At 50.2% G+C, this 22,499-nt stretch overlaps 2 protein-coding genes across 8 annotated transcripts in view; both read left to right on the top strand.

Moving 5' to 3' along the window:
* KIF4A (kinesin family member 4A) overlaps positions 1-10,011 on the top strand; it is a 119,430-nt gene extending 109,419 nt beyond the window's left edge. For 5 of the 6 annotated variants that reach the window (XM_032330250.1, XM_032330251.1, XM_032330254.1 and 2 more), the window contains 3 exons: positions 6,672-6,788; positions 8,798-8,920; positions 9,193-10,011. In XM_032330250.1, the coding sequence (XP_032186141.1) occupies positions 6,672-6,788; positions 8,798-8,920; positions 9,193-9,396 (444 nt within the window). In that variant the 3' untranslated portion in view covers positions 9,397-10,011. The remainder of the gene's footprint in view (positions 1-6,671; positions 6,789-8,797; positions 8,921-9,192) is intronic. The other variant, XM_032330253.1, reaches the window with a different exon arrangement.
* Positions 10,012-11,764: 1,753 nt separating this feature from the next.
* On the top strand, positions 11,765-21,734 carry GDPD2 (glycerophosphodiester phosphodiesterase domain containing 2). 2 transcript variants are annotated; one of them, XM_032330255.1, is made up of 16 exons: positions 11,765-11,949; positions 13,666-13,779; positions 14,031-14,134; positions 14,439-14,532; positions 14,702-14,761; positions 15,033-15,131; positions 15,262-15,355; positions 15,515-15,660; positions 15,785-15,867; positions 15,968-16,118; positions 18,157-18,378; positions 18,554-18,702; positions 20,307-20,454; positions 20,609-20,691; positions 20,943-20,971; positions 21,069-21,734. In XM_032330255.1, the coding sequence occupies exons 2-16, from the start codon at positions 13,675-13,677 to the stop codon at positions 21,119-21,121; spliced, it is 1,620 nt and encodes a 539-aa protein (XP_032186146.1). In that variant the 5' UTR covers positions 11,765-11,949; positions 13,666-13,674; the 3' UTR covers positions 21,122-21,734. The 2 variants fall into 2 exon arrangements, with proteins under 2 accessions (XP_032186146.1, XP_032186147.1); XM_032330256.1 differs by lacking the exons at positions 11,765-11,949; positions 13,666-13,779; positions 14,031-14,134 and adding an exon at positions 13,822-13,990 and having other exon boundaries at positions 21,069-21,192.
* The last annotated feature ends 765 nt before the right edge of the window (positions 21,735-22,499 follow it).

Below are 22,499 nucleotides of genomic sequence, written 5' to 3' on the forward strand. Positions count from 1 at the left end.
CATGAAGGCCATTCTATCTGTTGTTCCAACCCAGCTGAAATGGCGGGGCATTATCACTAGATGACTTTAAAGGAGGCTGCGGTAGTCACCAGACTAAGGACTCGGCTAGAGCTAATGCTGAAAAAGTGGGCTTCCTCACTCAACCATGTTTCCTATATGTACTAAGGAGATGCTGAGAGACAAGCCATGTGCTGTAGTAAAAGTAATAGCTTCGATGCCAGGTAGGCATGGGTTCTAGTCTTGATTTGCCACTGACTAGTCAGATGACCTGATACAGGTCACTTAATCTCCCTAGGCTCCTAATTCCTTACCTGTGCGATGAAGGGATTAGATTAGAATCAATGATGTGTAAGGTCTCTTCCAGCACTAATATCCTGAGTCAAAGTAACAGTCAAAGTTGTATAAATATGTGTTTTTTAATTAAGGAGTTTTAATAATACTATTTTTATATGGTATTTTATGGTGTCTGAATAGTTAAAAGAAGGAATAAATGCAAAAGCACTTTGTGAAGAGTAAGATATGCAGGGATTGTCACTAAAATGCTGTATTTTATAAATATTCTCATTTGTCCCCTTTAGCAGAAAAGAGGGAGCAGGAATTCTTCTCTCTTCCTTAGTGATGAAAGAGAGGAGATGAACTTGAATGAAGTGACTTGTCCAAGGTCATACCAAGTATTAAATATAGGACCAGAGCCTGAGTCTCCTGTCATAGCCTGGTTTTTTTTTGGTTGGGTTTTTTTTTCTTTTATTGGTGCAAAAAGGTGATTTTATTAAAGCATGGAGACAGGACCTGTGGGTAGAAAGAGCTACACTAGGGTCATGAGGATTGGTGCATTATATACTTTCAAGTTAGGAGGGGGTTAGGGATAGCGTAAGTCTCTAAAGAATTTTGGAATTAAGGTTTCCAGGATTTTGAGGGGTCTAGCTACTGTGGGGAAAAGGTCATTTATTACTGTCTAATAAAACCTCAGTCATGAGACCCTTCAGATGTATATGGGTGGACCATGGGCTTGGGGGATGATTGCCAATATGTATCTTGGGGGGGTTTAAAGATAAAGGAAATTTCTAAAGGAATTTTTATATATTAAAGTAGACTTACAGGATCAGAGGGTGGGGGTCAGGCTAGGATTGCCTTTTGCCCTTAGCAAAGTGTCAACATCAAGGCAGTTTAGTCCCTAGAGGAATGTCACTCTGCCTGTTTTGAGTACTTGTCAGTGAGCTGTAGGTGGTAAGGAAATTTAATAATTTTTCTTCTGCCTTTGTTTCCCACATTATCCCCGCCCAAACAGTTTTAACCCTTAAATCTTAAGGTTGTTGAGGGTGGAAGGTCTCATCTTCTGTAACTTCTTCCTGCTGAATAGGGGTGTAGAGATGCCCCTACCTATGGGTCAACATTGGTCAGTTGGAGCTTATATGGATCTAGGAGTTATGAAAGGTAGAGGCAGCTGAATCCAAGGGAGGCTGCATGTGTGGATCTTCTGAAGTCTTAGTCTAGTTTTTTTTTTTTAAGAATTTTTTAAATTTATTTATTTGACAGACAGAGATCACAAGTAGGCAGAGAGACAGGCATGGGGGGGGAAGCAGGCTCCCCGCTGAGCAGAGAGCCCGATGCAGGGCTCGATCCCAGGACCCCGAGATCATGACCCAAGCCGAAGGCAGAGGCTTAACCCACTGAGCCACCCAGGCACCCCTTAGTCTAATATTCTTTATGTTTAAGTTTTTACCAGATCTTATTCTGGACACAGTGTAATTCTGAAATCAGTGCTAAAAGAATTATAGACTCAAAAGCAATAGTTCTCAACCCCGACTGCATATTAGAACCTCCAAGGGAGCTTTTCAACATAGGGAGCCTGGGACCCCACCCCCAGATGTTCTGATTTAATTGGTCTGAGGTGGGATCTGGCCTTTTCGAAAAGCTCCCCAGAGATTTCTTATGTGTAGCCAGGGTTGAAAACCACTGGCTTAAAGGAACCCCAGAGATCTTTCAGCTCTACTTCCCACTCTATATAAAGAGTCCCTCTATTATAGTGGTTCTCAGCTGTGGTGTTGGGCCATGCTGGTGGGTTGCCAGCTGTTGTGACACACGTACATGTACACACATACATACACACACACACACCATGCACCACATAAATATATATTTGAGGTCGTGCCTGTGGCAAGGTCATGGGTCTGGAGTCTTCTGATCTGGGTCCTGGGGGTGTGAAAGAGAACAAGATGAAGTTATAGCTAGTGAAATGGCATTCATGTGATGAATACATCTGTCATGTGTGTCATGACTGTTCCATAATACCACTACCATGTGTTTATCTCGCCTCTGCCTGCTTGAAAACTTCTAGTACTGGTAAGTTCACAGTCTCATAAGGCAGTCCATTGTAGTCCACTAACTGTTAGGAGGTTGTCCCTTGTTGAGCTAAAATCATCCCAATGGAGGATGACTATGGAGAAGTCTAATTGTTCTTCCTTATGACAGCCCTTCAGATACCACTCTCATTCTATTACCCCTTTAGATAAAATAGAGACACATTGACAGGATAGAATGTTGTGGAGGCATCTAGATGAATCTGTGAATGTCAGAGGACCATACCCAGGCTATAGCAGTCAATGGATCAAGGTCATCTTGGTAAGGTGTCCTAGGACATGTCATAGAACTCTGTCTTTTGTCCTGTATTACTCAAAGAAGCAAGATTTCTTTATTATAATGCCCAGTATTGGCAAGGGTGACTAATGTGGACATTCCTGTCTATTACTATTAGGTATGTGAATTGGTGTACTTCTAGAAGGCAACTTGAAAATATGTATCAAAAATTTGGGGTGCCTGTCTAGCTCATTCAGTAGATCGTGTGACTCTTGATCTCATGGTTGTAAGTTCAAGCCCCACGTTGAGTATAGAGATTACTTAAAAATAAAAATCTTTTTTTTTAAAAAAAGGATGTATCAAATGTCTTAAAAATGTTCCTGTCCTTTGGCTCAATAAGGATAAGCATAGGAGTTTATACTAAGGAGATAGTCAGTCATGCATAAAAAGATGTACTCATTCAACAGATCTTTTGTGAGCACCAAGCTATATACCAAGCACTATTTCTGGTTGCTGAGGATATAACAAACATGACAGGTAAGATCCTTGGCCTTATGAAACCAAACACATTCTTGTGGAGAGATACAACACAATGACCAGAAAAACAAATTAAATAACTTTATTTTTTAAGATTTTATTTATTTATTTGACAAAAAGAGCAAGAGAGCACAAGCAGGGGGAGCAGCAGAGAGAAAGGGAGAACCACGCTTCTAGCTGGACAGGGAACCCAATGCTGGGCTCAATTCCAGGACACTGGGATCATAACCTGAGCTGAAAGCAGACGCCTAACCGACGGAGCCACCCAGGTGCCCCCAAATTAAAATAATTTTTAGATGATGGTAAGAGATAAACAGAAAAGATAGTGACTTCAGGGACGCCTGGGTGGCTCAGTTGGTTGGGCAGCTGCCTTCGGCTCAGGTCATGGTCCCGGCGTCCTGGGATCGAGTCCCACATCGGGCTCCTTGCTCAGCAGGGAGCCTGCTTCTCCCTCAGCCTCTGCCTGCCATTCTGTCTGCCTGTGCTCGCTCTCTCTCCCTCTCTCTGAAGAATAAATAAAATCTAGAAAAAAAAAAGATAGTGACTTCATAGAGAATTCTGGGGTAGGAAAAGAGTTCTTTAAAAGAGTGCTTAGGGGGCGCCTGGGGGGCTCAGTGGGTTAAAACCTCTGCCTTCTGCTCAGATCGTGATCCCAGGGTCCTGGGATCAAGCCCGCATCAGGCTCTCTGCTTAGCAGGGAGCCTGCTTCCTTCTCTCTCTCTCTCTCTCTGCCTGCCTCTCTGCCTACTTGTGATCTCTGTCAAAAAAAAAAAAAAAAGAGTCCTTGGGATGAGGCCTCTCCGACAATGAGATACTTAGGCAGAGATCTCAGCAAAGTAAAGGAGCAAGTCAGGGAAAGAACTATAGGGAAAACATTTCAGGAAAAGGAAACAGCAAATGCAAAGACCTGAGGCAAGAGTGGGTTTGGTTTATCAAGGAACAGCTGAAAAGGCCAAGGTAGCTGGAGAGTATTGAAAAATGGGAGAGAGTAGCCAAGGTCAAGCCAGAGGGATAGTTAATGGCCAGATCTTGGAGAGCCTTGTTGATGGCGGGAACATTTAGATTCTGTTTACGTAGCAAGAATCTATGGTAATATGATTGGTAATAGGAAGCAGTTTCTTTGAAAACATTCGTAATATCTAACATTAGGGGCCTGGTTAAATAAATTGCCATTTCTACATGATGAAACACTATATACTGCTATTAAACATTTAAAATCATGATTTCGATTTTCAGATTTTTAAAGTGATATGTATTAATCTCAAAATCAGGAAAAAAATACTATAATGGTTTCTTTCACCTTCACAACTAACAGAACAATGACAGTTTTTCTATGAGAGAGACATAAGGGTTTGTATTTAACTGTAAACTCAGTATGGATTCACAAAGATATGACAAAGGATAAAAAGCTACTGTGATTTTTAGGCTTCACGAACACTGGGTCCCTAATAGGGGCGTTGTGTTGTGTCAGCCTACCTCACAATGGCCAGCCACACCAACATTAGAAAGTGGAGCTCATTTCTGGATGTCACAATCAAGGATAAACTTTGACAAATTGGTGTATGGCCAAGGTGGTGAGGATTCTAAGAAACCATGTCATGTGGTAGATCATTGAGGAAGGTAGGTATATTTAGCTTTGAGAGGTTCTGGACAGAGGGGGACTGGGTAGTGGAAATTGTGCTCCGGGTTTGAACAAGAATGCTGTTTAAGTGTGGTTAAACTAATTCCTTACTATTCCAGACAGCAGAACAGGGTCCTGTGGTCAGAAGTTTTACAGAAACTATCCTCATCTCAGGATAAATAGAGCCTCAGATAATTAGGCCGGGGACATTAGAGAGGGGCTTCATACATCAAATCAGGCTCCAGATAGTCACTGAGGTCTCTTCTGACTCTAATCCATCATTCTGTGAACTCTGCCACTTGTGTTTGTTCCAAGCCAAACTAACCCCCCCTTCTTCCACCATTTCTCATGTAATATCACTTCCTTTAACGCTGGTCACCTGCCTCTTTTTTTGTTTAATGGCCTCTTTATTAAACACCTACACACCTTAAACTCCCAAATGTGTGCACCAGGAAACATATTTACAGATTAAGTGGGTTTAATACATGGAAAGCACTTATAACAGTGCCATAGTAAGATACCACTTATATAAAGTTTCAGAACATGTAAGATCATTCCTTCTATTTTTAAACAAACTCATATGTAGTGAATGAATGAATGAATGAATGAATGAATGAATATAAATTTTTAAGAGACCTGCATGGGAATAATAAACACCTAATTCAAGAGACTTTGCCCCTGGGAGAGAGGGAGGTGAATGAGATCGGGAAAAGGTAGGTAGGAGGCTCCGGTTATATCTGTATTTTAGTTATTAAGGGAAGAGTGAGAACATGAGTGGGTTTTGTTGCTTGTGGTCTGTGCCCGAACAAAAGTATGATACTCTAAAATACGGTATGTTCTATCTAGTGGGGTCAGACTGACCCAGAGTCTAGTCAAGCAGTTGCTCCCCATAATTTCCAAACAAGGGAATTGCATTATGTTAGTATACCTCACAGTGGCCACACCAGCATTAGAAAGCAATGCTCATTTCTGGATGTCACAATTATGGATGAACTTGGACAATTTCTGCCTGACTGATTTGCTTGTTGACAGCCATTTCACACTGCTGACTCATGGAACTTGCTAACACCTCATATCCTTAGGCCCTTTTTGCACCAACTACTTTTATGCCAGCTCGCCCCCCATATTATATTTATACGGCTGATGCGGGGAGAACCCAGATGCCAGACTTCTGTTTATCCTCGTTATAACTTCTCCTTCGACAGGCAGCCCAGAATTTCAGCCTGTCAAAATATTTTTGAAATGTGATCCTGTTATCTTTCTTATGAATCATCTCTCCCGTTTTGTGCCGTTGTTACAGTCGATAAACAGAACTACCTTATGGACCATGAGAATCAAATGAGATTTGGCATTTATATATATATGAAAGGACTCTGAAAACTGTAAAGTGCTATACAAATGTAAATGATTTTATTTCATATCCTCCGTGATTTATTAAAATGTTGAATAATTAAACTAAACTGCTGAGGACATAGCCCCAGCTGACGCTGAACAAAATGCAGAAATGAAAGTTGGGTGAAGGTACCACTGGGTAGAGCTGAAGATAACGAGCCAGTATACTCAGCCCTTAAACACACATATCCCTACTACCCTCCAACTTGCAATTCGTCGCTTTGACTGCAAGATCATCATGAGAGACTTTGCCAATTACCCTGCATTATTCTGGCATCCCTCCAATCAGTCTTTCAAGTATATAATCCAAACCAGAAAACGGATTTGTCTAGCATGATGTGTGGTTAGGCAACCTCTCATTGTTCTGGGGAATCACTATTTCCCTAAAGAAGAGGGACAGAGGAGAAAGAAGTTTGGTCAAGTTTCCGTTTCCATTTTCCACTTTCCATGTCTTCTAAAGAGGCTTGCAAATGAAGGGGAAGCACGTTACATTGGTCTTCTAGGCCTTGCAGTGACATATGTTTCTCCAAACCTGGTTTTGCAGTGTTCCTGCAAGGGCTGGTGTGGGAATAAGCAGTGTGGGTGCAGGAGGCAGAAGTCAGACTGTGGCGTGGACTGCAGCTGTGACCCCACAAAGTGTAGGAACCGCCAGCAAGACAAGGTAGGACCAGCTCTGTTGGCCCTCACCATCCCTTTGGGCCTCCCACCAGTTCCCACCACCCTGAAGCCTCGCTGTCTCCTACACAGCTCTCCCTACCATTCTTATGCCTTCTGTGATCAGAGACATTTCCCTTCTCAGTCCTTCTTCCTCTCTGCTAGCATTGTCAACATAGCCCCTTCAGAAACCACAGCCCTTCGCAGGAGACTGCCAGATATGCAGCTCCCCATGCCCAACCTGGCTGTGAAGTTTGGGTACAATTTCTGAGGCCAGAACAAAGAACAGGAAAGCAGGCAACTAAGGCACGTACACACGCAGGACCAAACTAGTCCAGAGGCTTAGCTGGAACTCTAAGGGCCACGTGGCAGCTTCCAGGGAGGAACTTAATCCCTCTGACATCTTGAGACATTAGTTGTTTAGACCTTGTCCATGGGAACCAACTACTCCATGCCTCTAGGAAAAGACCCACAGGAGCTTGGTCTTTCAAATAGTCACTGTTGTGGCCCAAGTTAATTGTAGCTGTCCTCCTTACATTGCTCCCAGAAAGAGCAAACTCGGGGAAATAAAGATGACCTTACACCTACCTGTGCCCATGGCAGAAGCTTGTTCCCTCAGCTCTCTAGGTGATCTACAATAACTCCAGCAAGCTTAGTATAATGATACTTCATCATGCATTTCTTGAACATCTGCATGTGAACAGTTCTGCCCTGGGGCTTCTATTAAAATGACTTCCGCAGCAGACAGTCATTAGATGACTAATGTGACAAGTTGGGGGTCAGGCTGAGAATCGTAGAAGTAGTAGGAGCCGTAAAGTTTCTCTGTCCCCGTGGTTCTTCCAGTTTGGGGTCTGGAGTCCTATGGTGGCCCCATGGACTTGCTTCCTGAACAGAGGACCGTGGCCTGTCTCAGTTCGACCCCATGTCGATCAGAACAACTTTCTCTTTACTTGTTTTTTTTATACTGGGCTTCATCTGAGGATGTCAGTTGTCAAAGCACTGATCTAGTCCCACGCTCCCATTATATGGGGAAGGAAAGTGAGACCCAGAGATAAGCTTAAGTGACTCACCTAATATTACCCAGCTGGTCTTGACAGCTAAGATTAGACCTCGGGCTTCCTGACTCTCAAGCCTGTTCTGTTGCCATGACAACAGGCTATAATTCTAATCCAAGCTCTACCTAAGAGTTGCCCTGTTACCCAAGTAACTTTTCGCTCATGGCGTTTGTTCCCTCCTCTGAAAGGAAGACTAATACAGAAAACACCCTGTGGACATGCTAAAAAGGGTAGTGGAGATAACAGAGGATAGAAGATGAATCAAGAAATGACCAAAGCTTGGCTTTGTTTTAAACACTGCTCATGATGTCCACTCTCCTACTCCCCTACCTTGTCCTTTGCTTTCAGAAGCTGCCTTTAAGCTTTACAATGGTGAGAAACCGCAAGCAGGGTCTCCCTAAGAGCTGCTTCAACTGGGATGCCTGGGTGGCTCAGTCGTTAAAAAGCTGCCCTCGCCTCGGGTCATGATCCCAGGGGCCTAGGTTTGAGCCCCAATGGGGCTCCCTGCTCAGCGGGAAGCCTGCTTCTCCCTCTCCCACTCCCCCTGCTTGCATTCCCTCTCTCGCTATGTCTCTCTCTGTCAAATAAATAAATAAAATCTTTAAAAAAAAAAAAAAAAAAGACTTGGGCACCTGGGTGGCTCAGTGGGTTAAGCCGCTGCCTTCCGCTCAGGTCATGATCTCAGGGTCCTGGGATCGAGTCCCGCATTGGGCTCTCTGCTCAGCAGGGAGCCTGCTTCCTCCTCTCTCTCTCTCTGCCTGCCTCTATGCCTACTTGTGATCTCTCTCTGTCAAATAAATAAATAAAAAATCTTAAAAAAAAAAACACTAAAAAAAAAAAAAAAGACTTGCCTCGACTGACCGATGAGGCCCTCAGAGCTGGTACCTCACTGGTTAGAGGAGAGCAGACTGATTTTGGAACTCTGGTAGCCAAACTTCTAATATGCCTGTCTGGTTCTCAGGATGGCCTGGGCACTGTTGAGCGGACCCAGGATTCCGAAGGCTCTTTCAAATTGGAGGATCCCACAGAGGTTACCCCAGGATTGAGCTTCTTTAACCCTGTCTGTGCCACTCCCAACAGCAAGGTAGGTGGGCCAAAGGCCGGCATTTCCAGCTGTCTTAGGTCATCTCTGCATTGGCTGTGACAGTGCAGTGGGAGGAAAGGGGGGAGAGGTATAATCAGCTTGCTGGGAGGTGGGAAACGGGCATAGGCCAGAGTCTTTTTTTTTTTTTTTTCAAGAGACCAATCTTGGGGGACACTGCCTACTACAGTGTGCTGAGCATTTATAGCAGTGCGGCTGGGCAGAGCTTCTGCCCTGATCCAAGATCTCTTCAGACCTGTCTCTGCCCTTCCTAGATCCTGAAAGAGATGTGTGACGTGGAGCAGGTGCTGTTGAAGAGGACAGCCCCAGCTGCCTCCAACTCTGGCCTCCCAGAACTGAAACACGTAGCAACAGAATTCCAAGAAAATAAAGCTCCAGGGAAGAAAAAGAAGCGAGCTCTGGCCAGCAATACCAGCTTCTTCTCTGGCTGCTCCCCTATCGAAGAAGAAGCCCACTGAAGTCGGACTTGTCCTCTCGCGGCCCCTATCTGTCTTGGGAGATGCTTTCAGGTTGCAGCCAGAAGGAGTTTCTTTAATGACTCCTCTGGATTTCAGGGTTCTTGCTGTTGCAAAAAATAATAATAATAAAAAAAATAAGGTGGGGGGACAGCATGTTACCACATGGGAGGAAATCTTTGTTGGTTTCTGGCCCTTATTCTCCAGCCCCCTAGCCCCAGACTACTACTCTGTCTTCTCCAGAAAGGTGCCGAGCCACCTGCTGAAGAAAGAACCAACTGACCTTCTTGATGACTCATCAGGAGCCAATCCTCAGTACAATCTAGCTCTTTCTTTGTTGTGAGCAGGTAAGGCTATGCCCCCACCTCCCCGATGGGGACGAGGCCGAAACTGTCTTACCTCTAGGTTGTCTCAGCTTCATGGCAAAGCCTGGCCAAAGTTGGAGGCCTGGCCCCAATCCATCCCCCATCAGGAATGGGGGTGATTGTGGGATATTTCCTGCCCTGACCGTCTCTGGATTGGGTTTTAAACAGTGCCCTCAGTTGTCTTCCATACTGCTGAGGTCAATGAAATCTTTTAAAGTGTTAATATTAAGTAAATAAATAAATCTTAGTCTAGCTACTGTTTGGAAAGACCCTCTGTGCCAGACGCAGAAAGAATCGCCTGTGTTCCTCGGCCTCTGGGAAGGCCCTCGAGGAGAATGAGGGCAAGCACCCAACCCAGGTCTCGCTCACAGTGAAGCTTCTTGTGTGACTCCGGGGTGGTATTGGGAGCTGTTCTGAATGTACTGCATCCCGGTTTCTTGGCACAGCCTGGCCGTGGGACCACACTGTTGCCCAGTCCCAGGACAGCACAGTCTTGGCTGCCTGCTGTCTCCTTGAAAGGGGAGGGGGATGTTGTTTACTCCTTACTATGCATCAGGGTCCCCCAGCTCTGCTTAAATCTAAAATGAGGCCAGCCCTGGCCTGCCAAACCGACTACTGACTGGCCTCGAAGCCTTCGGAGGAGTTCATGAGCCCTAGGTTAACTATCCCTGCGTTCTGATCCCAGTCCCCCCACCCAAACGAAGGCTCCCAGAGCACACACCCCCCCCAGCCCAGCACTGGGCCCACGGAATCCAGGACTCCTCTAGAATCCACCAAACCCCAAAAGAAGGAAACTGAAGGACAACCTATCTAAAATGGAGCTCGCAGGAGGCCTAGGTGGCCAGGCCGCCCTCTCTGGCCTCCGGCCAGCAAGCTGCCCTGCTTCTCTCTGCATTTTAATGACAAGGGAGCAAGGGAGCCTCTTGCCATTGCCAACTAGAGCCCCCGGATACAATGGGAAGGCAGAGGGAGGGCCCGCCGCCCCCCCCCCCCTGCTCTTGGCAGAAGAGAGCCAGTCTTCCTTCTCACTGTTCCAAATTCAGTACATGTCGGGGGAGGGGAAAGCGAGTTTTTTCCCAAAGAAGATGTTTTTTCCCACCAACGCTGTGCAAGCCTCCCAGGCTTTGAGCCACTGCATCAGCCAAAGAGTAGAGAGGGAAGGTCAGTCAAGCCAGCAACCATCCCCCAGCCCTCATCCCACCCAGAGAGAGCCCTGTGCTTTAGCAGTGAACTGAATGTAGCATACTAGCCAGCCTTCTCCTGCCAATGGTATGTATAGTAACAGCATCTTTTGCATGTGTTCATCTTCCAAAAAGCTTGTGACCCTAACACTACACTCTTCAGATGATTCCTAGAAAGAGACTCTAAATACCCTGGGGACAAGACAGCAAGAATGACACAAGGCTCCCTACATCCTGGATGAGCATATCCTATCTGGGGTGATGGGAAGGGGAGGGCTACTACTGTCACCTAGGATTCACAAGGCCCATGGGGACCCCAGGTCCAGAAACAGGGTAACTTGTTACCCAGAGTTCAGAAAGTAGCTTGCAACCCAGTATAGGGTTTTCCATGCACCTTATAGAAGTGGAAGTAGGATCCCAGGAGGGAAAAGAGGCTAATGAATCCAGGCCATCCTCCCAGGGAGCTTGAGGGAAATGCTAAACTCCCTCTCTCCCTTTCTCTCTCTCTCTCACACACACCCCTTCTTCCCAGGGGGTTGGCTGGGCCCCTTCTCCTCACTGCCAAGTCGCAGAGTTGTGTGGTCACCTCCCCCCAGCTTCCCGCCTGCCAGTGCCCTCAGCCCTCGCCTCCCTGAGCCCTGGGACAAAGCCCCGGCAGTGACTGAGAGGGGAACAGGAGGAGGGACAAGAGGGATGGGGAGGGCCGCACAAAGGAAAAGGAATTCCTCACGCCAAACCCCTCGACCGGCAGGCAGCGAGTAAAGAAGCAGATCTGCTCTCCCTCCCCCCCTCACGCCCCCCCCCCCAACACTGGCCATAGAGCGGCTCTCAAGCCCTTTCGGACATAAGCCACGCAGCCTCCTGTAGGTGGCAACAGTGCCACCTGTTTGACCGGTGGGGCTGAGCCAAGGACTAGAAGAGGGAGGAGACAGACAAACTCGGAGAGGAGCTGGGAAGCAGTGCAGAGCAGAGCAGAGCACAGAGCTGAGCAGAGCTGCCGCTGAGACAAGGTGTGAGGGCTGGGGAAGGCTGGGGGTGACAGGCGGGAATGGTGGGGTGGAGACCGGTTCCCACCAGCCGGTTGTGGGGCTGGGGTACAGGGATGGAGCAGCACCCCTGCTCAACTTCCCTGATTGGGGTTTTCAAGCTACTCAGATCCTGACCCCAGCCTACAGACAGCTCCTGGAGGGAGGTGGGACTCTGGACGACCGTGTCTGGGGTACAAGCGCAGGACCTGAAGGGAGGCAGAAGTGTAGATGGAGCCCCAGGCAGGCTACTGGAAGCCAGTCCCAGGATGGAAAGAAGCAGGGGACTCCCTTTAGGGTTTTTTTCCCCCCCTGGGAAGGGTCTCAGAGAGGGGAGAGCTTTCCTTTCCCTAGCTACAGCCCCCTTACCCCTCCACTCCGTAACCTAATCCTCCTTTCCCAAGGCCCCGGAGGGGTAAGGAGGGCAGTTTCAAGAACAGCCACACCCTCCTCCTTTCGGGGACCAGCCACTATGTCCCCCTCTAAGACTCCACAGCTTTCGGGGGACAAGATGACAAGGGCTTGTGTCCCTCAGATCACACACACTGGGTATATTCAGGGGTTCCTCTACACACTCGAAGCCGTCTAGAAACCCATTAGTACTGACAGCCACTAGTGCGTTCACACATACCAAGGCTGACACAAATCGCACAACCTCTCAGGTAGAAGGATACACACCCAGCCTAGTTCGGGGATCAGCAAGCCAGCTAGGTCTCAGTGTGACCCGAAAGCACAAGGTCTAACAATCCTGGGGCCCCAACACCACCACGCCCCCCACCACGCGCGCAAACACACACACACACACACACACACATATACACACACACCTTTGACCAGTATTTGTTGTACTTTCACCCAAGTGAGCTCAGAGGGTGGGGCCCCGAAAAGGGAGAAGGTGGAGACTGGGTTCCTGGCTGGGGTTGTTGGGGGTGACTGGGCAGAATGACTGGGCAGGAAGGGACACGATTGGGGTGAAAGAGCTTGGATTTTCCAGGTGTGTGCGGACAGGAAAATGTTTCCTTTGGAAGGCTGGGAGGAGACCCAGGCAACCTGTGGCCCTCCAGTCTTCCTCTCACTGACAGTGCCCCTTGCCCCCTGGGAGTTGGAGACTGAGGATCTTTTCAGTCAGGGCTTTGTGGTGTACGCAATCTCTGTATCCATAGCAACTGACCAACTAGCGGGGGGCCTTCCTTAGCCCCAGGTCAGAACTAGAATCTCCGCTTCAGGTTACTCTTGGTTCCTGGGGTGGAAGGCTCCCCACCATGGGGCTGCCTGAAGCTTGGCCAGATCAGCCTCAACTTGCCCGAAATGAATTTGCCCCACCCAAGGCAGTTTCTCCCAAGCCCCCACCCTTGGGCAAGCACACAATCCCCAGAGCTGGATGGATGCTGTTAACCAGGGAGGAGTTGGGGCGGGTGGGTACGCATCCCTCCTGCAAAGAGGCTGGACCCCCTGGGTCTCCCACTGACTTTTCAGGTCTCCAGATTCAAGGGAAAGAATGAACCCAAAGATTATCCCCCTCCCTTGGCTCAGGTCCTTGTCCAATCTGGCATTTAGGTCATTAGCCCCATGACCTCCTGTTGCTGAGCAGCGCCCCAGGCCTCTGCTCCTCCCCACCCCCAGCTCCTCAGATATGCTGGGAGGGAGGCTGGGCTCCGCCTTCTGCCAGGGTCCCTGATGGCTGAGTGTCCCTTCTCCCAGGCCCTCACCATGGCCGAGTCCCCCGGCTGCTGCTCCGTCTGGGCCCGCTGCCTCCACTGCCTGTATAGCTGCCACTGGAGGAAATGCCCCAAAGAGAGGATGCAAACCAGCAAGGTGGAGTAGGGATGGGGGGGGACCGGAAGTCCGAGGCAGAGGCCGCCTGGAGGGGATAAGGAGGCCCAGTGTGCTCAGAGGCAGCTGGGGGGAAGGGGCTTTCTCTCCCCAGGAAGAAAACCTCTCTCTGCCCGCAGAGCAGAGCAGAGCAGCCCAACGCCTGGCAGGAAGCCCCCTTGAGCTGCCATCCGTTGGGGACTCTGAGCTAGAAGTGAGGATCGGCTGTGAGCTTCTCTCCTGCCCCTTTGCAGTGCGACTGTATCTGGTTTGGCCTGCTCTTCCTCACCTTTCTCCTCTCCCTGGGCTGGCTGTACATCGGGCTCATCCTTCTCAATGACCTGCACAACTTCAATGAGTGTGTCATGGACCCCCTCCTTCCTCAGCCTCCACGTTAATCTCTGCCCCACCTTGGGATCCCTGGGTGCTCAGTCGTCCCCAGCCCTGCCCAGCTTCCCTGCTGCCCAACCTCCTTAGAAAATTCCTCCACAGAGTCCACGTCCCACACCCCCCACCCCCATCAAGTCCTTGGGCCCCTGGCCCCATGAAGGGCTTCCCCTCACTCCCTTCTGGTCATCATTCTGGGCCCATCCACCTCAACTCCCCTTAGGCCACTATTAACACCCCCCCCCACTCAGGCACTTTCCTCTCCCTTCCCACAGATTCCTGTTCCACCACTGGGGACATTGGATGGACTGGTCCCTGGCATTTCTGCTGGTCATCTCTCTACTTGTCACATATGCATCCCTGCTATTGGTGGGTCGGGGAGCGGCCCGTCTAACCACCCCCCAACTCAGTCCTCCCTTCCTGCTCAGCTTCTCTCCCTGGCCACCCAGGGGAGGGCAGTGGGGAGGCATCAGCCTGGGAAGCCCATCTCAGGGACCCCTCTGGGTGCCTCATTACTCCCACCACCCTCTGCCTCCAGCTCCTGGCCCTGCTCCTGCGGCTCTGTGGCCAGCCTCTGCATCTGCACAGTGTCCACAAGGTAGAGTTGGGGATGGGAGTGAGTGGGAAAAGGGGGGCCCTGGGCCCGGCACTTGGCCAGTTCTACCCGTGTATTCTACCTGTGGACTCAAGCTTAGGACCTGAACCCCAGTAAATATGTGTTGAGTGAAAGAAGGAATGTGGATTAGTCAATGGGAAAGAAATGGTCCTGTTGTCATAGAGCGTGGGTGGGGGGCGGAGGGAGGGGCGCAACCTGGGGAGCCATGAGCCCAGGTTGACAAAGAAGGACCCATTTACCCCCGGTCCCCCAGATGTTGCTGCTGCTCATTATGCTTCTTGTGGCCGCTGGCCTTGTGGGACTGGATGTCCAATGGCAGCAGGAATGGCGTAGCTTACGTCTGTCACTGCAGGTGAGTGACTGATCCCCATTGCCTAGGTGGGAGCCTTGGCCTGCGTCCAAACCCCTGGTCCCCAGGGCTGCGAGTAGCTCTAGACTCAGGACCTAGGAGGGGCACTAGAGAGAAGAACTCTTCTCCACAGGCCACAGCCCCATTCCTTCATATCGGAGCAGTTGCTGGCATCACCCTCCTGGCCTGGCCCGTGGCTGACACCTTTTACCGTATCCATCGAAGAGGTGCCAACTCCACTCCCTGACATACCCCCACTGGCTATTGATGCTTCTGCCTCCTGCTGCCTGTTTTACTGCACCTGCCCTCTGCTCTCTGCCCACCCCCCATCCTGCCTTAGCTCACCCACCACCCTCTCTCCATAGCCTATCCCCCACTCCCCACAGGTCCCAAGACTCTGCTGCTGTTCCTATTTTTTGGAGTTTCCCTGGCCGTCTACCTGGCCCCACTATGCATCTCCTCACCCTGTATCATGGAGCCCAGAGACTTACCCCCCAAGCCTGGTCTGGTGGGACACCGAGGCGCCCCCATGGTGAGCGCTGAGGGGGATGCTGGCAGGGTGGGGAGGGTCTGCTCCTCCAGGCTGCAGCATCAGGCCTGTGAGCTCCCAGCCTCCCACCCCTCTCTGCTACCTCCCTGTCAATTCCCTTGCCCAGCTGGCCCCCGAGAACACCCTGATGTCCCTGCGGAAGACTGCTGAATGTGGAGCCGCTGTGTTTGAGACCGATGTGATGGTCAGGTGAGAAAAGCTGGGGGGCAGAGAGATGCAGGACGGGAGCTTGGGAAGTGATGAGCAGTCCCAGAGCTCAGCCCTCTGACCACCCCCTTTGTGCCCTCAGCTCTGATGGGATCCCCTTCCTCATGCATGATGAGCACCTGAGCCGGACCACAGATGTGGCCTCTGTGTTCCCAGCCCGAACCTCCTCCCACAGTAGCGACTTCTCCTGCGCCGAACTGAAGAAGCTCAATGCCGGGACCTGGTTCCTAGAGGTGAAGACAGCCTCACAGAAGAGGCAACCACCTGTAGGGCCACTTGAGGGAAAGTTCATTCATCAATAAGTATTTTCTGAGCCCTGTGCTGAGCTACAGGTATCCAGTCTCTGCCTGCAAGTCACTCCCTCCAAAGACAGGACACTGCTGAGCCAACAGGCTATCAGAATAGGAAAGCTAGAGTGATCACAAGACCTTTACAAAATAGGGAGGAGAGAGGGCCACCTGGGTGGCTCTGACGGTTAAGTGTCTGCCTTGGGCTCAGGTCATGATCCCAGAGTCCTGGGATCCAGCCCCACATCGGACTTCCTGCTCAGCAGGGAGCCTGCTACTCACCCCCCCACCCCGTCCTCCCCCTGGCCCTCCCTCTGCTCGTGCTCTCTCTCTCTCTCAAATGAATAAATAAAAGGTGAAAATAAATAAATAAGTAGGTAAGTAAATAGGAGAGAGAGCAAAGCTGCTATTTGGCTCAGTAGGCATGGGAGAGGATCAGGAGTGGTTTCCCAAGAGGGAAGTCCTGCACGGCACATGAAATGACAATAGTTTTTAAGGTGGGGAAAGCAGGGACTCCCAACTCTAGTCAGAATGAAGAGCATATGCAAAGCGCAGAGACATGAAGAAGTGTTTCCAGCAGACACAACTGGCTCAGTGCAACCGAGAGATAAAATTCATGGGAGCAGTAGGAGGTGGGACTGGCAAGGGGAGCAGGGGTTTGGTCTCGGAGGCCTCTGAATGCCAGACCCAGTTCAGGCTCGGTCCTGTAGGTAACAGAAAATATTCATTAAGGGTACTTTATTTCTTCAGTTTCTCTTTTCCTGATTATCAAAGTAATACACATTTCTCATAAAAAATTAAGCATCAGAAAAATAACCTAAATGATGAAAAACCTCCCATAATCCAACTTCTGAGATACTCATCACTAACAGTTGGACACATAATTCCATGTGTCCATATACATGTATGTACACACATGTACTTTTCATTTTGCATGAATAGGATCACTTCATATATTCCTTTGCAACTTGACTGGTTTTTCATTTGAACTTTATGTAAGATGACATGTCAGAGGGATCAAGATCGGGGCTGTCTGGGTTTGACTCCTGGCTTCACCACCTGCTAGCTAGTGTGAGCCTGGGCTCCATTCCTTAGTCTCTCTGGGCTTCATTTTCCTCATCTGTAACACAGGCATCATAACAGTACCTTGGGACGATCAAAGAAATTAATATACATAAAGTACTTCTAACACTGTCTGGCACATAGTCAATGCTTAATAGGTATTAGATAGCTTTGCTTTGTCCATGTCGGTGATTAGGAGGTAAGTCATTTGTTGATCACAAGGGGATGAGAGGAGAGTGGCAGAGGTTTGGAACAGCCACTAGTGATGGAAGAAGGAGCAAAACAAGAACAAGTGAAAGGATGGTTAAGTGGGGCACCTGGCTGCCTCTGTCATCAGAACATTCGACTTTCAAGATCATGAATTTGAGTCCTGCATTGGGCATAGAGATTTAAAAAAAAATGGTGATGAAGTGGTGCTAAAGGTGAAAAAGGACTAAAGTGACAGTCCACACGATGTGCTCTGCCCCCCAATTCTAGGTCTGGAGGAGGCAGACAATTATAGAGTTGAATCAGAGTTTGGGATTTTGGTGGGGGGGCAGGCAGGGCAGGAACAGAGTGGAGGGTGCTGTGGAAAAGTCACTCAAGCTGTGGATGAACCAAGGGTAGGAGAGGATGTAGGTGTGGCAGAAAGGGGTTGATGGACTGGGAGGAAACCAAAGGGTCAAAACCCCAGAGGTCTATATGAGACCAAAGAGAAAATGTAGCAGGAAAGAGGAAGTAAGGAAACTGGGAGGGTGGAAGGTTGGGAGGTGGGTGTCACAGAGTAAGGTGTTAGATGATCTGGAAAGGGCCACAGTTGAGAGAAAGAAAGACTGTAGCTCAGAGGTGCACAGAAGCTGGGCGCCAAGTGGGGAAAATGAGTGAAAATGGAAATGGCCTAAAGGTTCCTTCTCGTCTTAAAATAATTTTCCTGTTCTTACAGAGGCAACCCTTCTGGGGGGCCAAGCGGCTGTCAGGCCCTGATCGGAAGGAGGCTGAGAACCAGACAGTACCAACGCTGGAAGAGCTGCTGAAGGAAGCCGCAGTCCTTAACCTTTCCATCATGTTTGACTTGCGTCGCCCCCCACGAAATCACACATACCATGACACATTTGTGAACCAGACCTTGGAGACCGTGCTGAGTGCAAGGGTGCCCCAAGCCATGGTGATATTGCCAGGACCCAAGTGCTCCCTCTTGCCCCTCTCCCCAGCCACTGCCTTCCCGAGGCCCACCCCAACTCATATACTCCCCTCTGTGGTCAGACCTCTCTTCCCCCGCCCCCTGGTTCTGGAACCCCCAAACTCTCCCCAGCTTCACGCCCATCTTCCCTGAACCACAGGTCCTTTGGCTACCGGATGAAGATCGGGCCAACGTCCAACAGCGGGCCCCCAGAATGCGCCAGATATATGGACAGCAGGGAAGCAACAGAACTGAGAGGCCCCAGTTTCTCAACCTCCCCTACCAAGACCTGCCACTGTTGGATATCAAGTGAGTGCCAGGGGAAAGGAGCCAAGGGGACCCCAGGAAGCTCCATGGCAGGGTGGAGACACCTCAGGGAGGACAGAAGCTGTTCATTTATTCACGCATACAACAAATATTTATCAATATATCTAACACTCACTCTGTGTCAGGCACTCCCTGTGCAGGTTTTGGGCATACATACCAGCGAAAGAGACAGATCATAAACCAACCAAAGTACACACAGAGTAGATAGTGATAGGTGATACGGAGATAGTGAGATGGGGAGATGAAGGAGAGCCCCCAGGTTTGGGAGTGAGGGCTCAAGAGGGGCCACATTGTGAAAAGTCGTTAAAGACGTGCTGTCTGGGCTGAGACCTGACCGGTCACATGGAGATCCTGAATGATGACAAGAGCTGCAAGAGCAAGGACAGCAGCCGAAGGAAGGGGAAGCTGAGGCTGGGGAGGTAGGCAGGAGTCAAACTGGGTAGGCCCTTGGAGGCCACAAGAATGGTTTTAGCTTTCCTTCTTCACCAAAGAGATAAGTGCAAGAGAGAATAGGTCCAGGTGAGAGACGAGAAAGTGCCGGATGTGAGCTGGGCCCCAGAAGCAGACCGAGCCAGTAAACAGGATAGACTGCAAATCATGCAGTTGCCAAGGTCTCTTATAAGGTCCCTGCGGTCGCGGAGGGGGAAAAAAAACCCATGGCCTGAATGATAGCCCAGTAATCCAAGTATTTCAAGGACCTCTCCCAGAGCTGTCACTGTGGAGGGAGACACGACATTGGCTTTGGCCCTCCCTTGGTCTTGCCCTAGCCAACCTCAACTATGGATCATGTTTCCAAAAGACATGAATCAGTAATGAATACACTGGTGATGAAATCGGGGCCCCAAAAGGCCCACACGCTCCAAGACCGTAGACCAAATGTACCGAGAGGAAAACACAACAGGGATAGATGCAGAGACCCCAATCTGCGGTCCAACAGAAGTTCGGTTGCAACAAAGACAGAAAGATCCTGGCATTCAGCAGGAACATGTGCGAGAGAGACCAGGGCTTTGACTGAATAGTGTGCATATTGAGTCATCGGTGGCATGTGACATTGCCAAAACCAACCCGACCCTGGGCTGCCTGAGCGCAGGCATCGTGCCCAGAAGCCAGGAGGGGTTTTGCTGTACTCAAAGCTAGGCCAGGCCCACCTGGGATATCACGTTCAGAGGCAAGCCCCCACACTTGGAAAAGAACACTGAGAAACTGAAGCAAGGACAGCTTAGGCAAGGTTTGGATGGCCAAGGGAAGGAGCAGGCAGGTCCCCCAGCCCTCGGGTTAAAGGAACTAGAGCTGCTGGGCCTGGGGACATGGTCACCTGTTCCTCAGACCTCCCAAGGACTGTCGTGGGACAAAGAGGAGACACACATTTGGGGGCCCCAGATGGAAAAGCTAGGATCTGGAGGTGGGCCCCACCAGGAGGCAAAGTGCAGTCATGCAAAGAAAATCACGGTTGGTCAGGGGCTGCTGTGTAAAGATCAAACTGATAGTTCCTTGGCAGCAAGGCTGTAGACTCAACCATGGACAGGGGCTGCCTTCTATGCCTCGTGCCCCATGACCCTTGATGTTCCCGTTTCCCACCTCCACAGGGCACTACACCAGGATAATGTCTCGGTGAACCTGTTTGTGGTGAACAAGCCCTGGCTCTTTTCCCTGCTCTGGTGCGCAGGGGTGGATTCAGTCACCACCAACGACTGCCAGCTGCTCCAGCAAATGCGTTACCCTGTCTGGATCATCGTAAGGGCTCTGGGACTGTCCCCCCACTCCTTCCTCCCCTGTCCCCGCTTCTCCTTAACCCAGGCCTTCTCTTCCTTACGTAGTCCATGCCCTTCCCCCATATACCACCTTTGGCACTCCAGCCACCAACAGGTGCCTCTTCCTCTTCCCGTAGCCCCCTCAAACCTACCTAATGATGTGGGTCATCACCAACTGTGTGTCCACCCTGTTGCTTCTGTGGACCTTCCTCCTCCAAGGGTGAGTGCTTCACGCCTCAGTTTCCTGGGTCTTCACTCTCCCCACAGGGTCCTGGGGATGGGGGTGATTCAGACCCACATATGCTGCTGGGAGCACAGGGTTGGGGCTATGTGGTTCCTTTGAGGTTCTGAGACCCTTCCTTCTATGCCAAATTGGCTGGAACCCAGGAAAGGCAGTTTGGGGGAACCTAGGATCCAAAGGTCATGCATGAAGCTGGCTGAACTCGTAATGGGAAGCTTTTCTCCCTTTAGGAGATGTAAGAAGGAGAGAGAGAAAACTGGTAAGGACGTTCTCCCCTCACCTCATTTTCCTTCTCCTCTAGCCTGCCCTTTGGTCACTCCCTATATGTCCTCCCCTCTCCCCACCCCCTGCTCTAGGCTTAGAAACAGCAGTGCTGCTGACCAGGATCAACAATTTCATAATGGAGTGAATGCCCAACCCTGGACCCCCACCAACCAGAGCCTGAGGCCTGTCTGGACTGACTAACAACAAGGAAGGGAGAGTGGCTGAATGGGGATGGGGTGGGGTAAACTTGGCCAACAGAAGGTTTTGAACTGTGAGGGCTCTCTGCACAGATGGTGGGCATGCAGCAAGCTTCCTCGGAGTCTGACTCCCCTCAGGGTTTTGACCTGAGGTCGCTGGGAAGACAGTCATGGGAGGTTTCTCCCCAAATGAAACTAGAACAGAGGAAGTGGGAAGGAGGTTGCCACGATAATGTTTCAGATCTGCCTGTACCTATTCTTGTGTAGAAGGGACAGGGTGTGTCAGGGACAGACCAGCTTGGACCCGTGACTGGAGGAGATGACAGAACGGCCTTTCCTGAGAACTAAGATGATGGAAACACTAAACCCACTCCATTCACTGTCCCTCCTGACCCCCGCAATTTAACTGCTTTCCTGCTTAGATGCTGGGGACTTAAGAGCCCATGTAGCTGTTTAATTCTGCACCTATAGGTGGCTTTTTGCTGTTCACAGACTTTTCTTCAAGACTGGTTGGCTCCTCCTACGTTGTTAAGCTAATACTTAATGAATTTAACTCCTGTTTAGTCGCGGTCTGATCTTTTCAGCGCGGGGGCTTGGGTTGGGAGGTGCACCTTCCATCCCGGCCTCATGTGACATGACACTGAGGGGTCATTACGGGGAGGTTCTTGGGCTGGAGGCGGGAGGACCACCTCCCACAACGAAGGGCTGCAAGAGAGGAAGCAGTAGAGCAACCCCCGCGGGGGACACTCTGGGGAGCCCCCCACCCCCGGCACGCTGTGCAGAGTTGCGTTGTAGCTCCACCTTGTGGTCACCTGCCGCCAGAAGAAGGCCGCGTCAGCCGTCACTATGACGTATGAATGCCACCTGCTTTCCGTGCGGGTTGGGGACCTGTGTCCTTGACTCTAGACCCTAAGGGTATAAGCCGATTTCCACAAATTTTCGCCTCTCTGAGCTCCTGCGCGCAGGGTCTGGTTCCCAGGCTCTCCTTCCCCTCGAGAACAAGTTCCCCAGTGTGTTTGCTGTTCGTGAGGTCCTGGGCTAAAACCAGTGAGGCGCTGACCTAGGGTGAGGAGTCCGGTAGAAGAGAGAGGGAGGGGGCCAAGGCAAAACCGGGGACCGGAGCAGGCTCTGTGGCCGACTCTTCAGTCCCCCACCGCACCAACATTCACCCCCGTTCGCGTCTCCACACGAAAGGAAATTGAATTAAGACGCTGGCGAGGTCAGGAGTTTCGGTTCTCAGTTCTCTCCTCTCGCCAGACTGGGATCTGGGGGCGGCACTAGCCCCTCCGGACAAGACCCTACTCGATTCCAAGGCAGCCCCCTCTC

Source organism: Mustela erminea, chromosome X, assembly GCF_009829155.1.
Source record: "Mustela erminea isolate mMusErm1 chromosome X, mMusErm1.Pri, whole genome shotgun sequence".
NCBI lineage: Eukaryota > Metazoa > Chordata > Mammalia > Carnivora > Mustelidae > Mustela > Mustela erminea.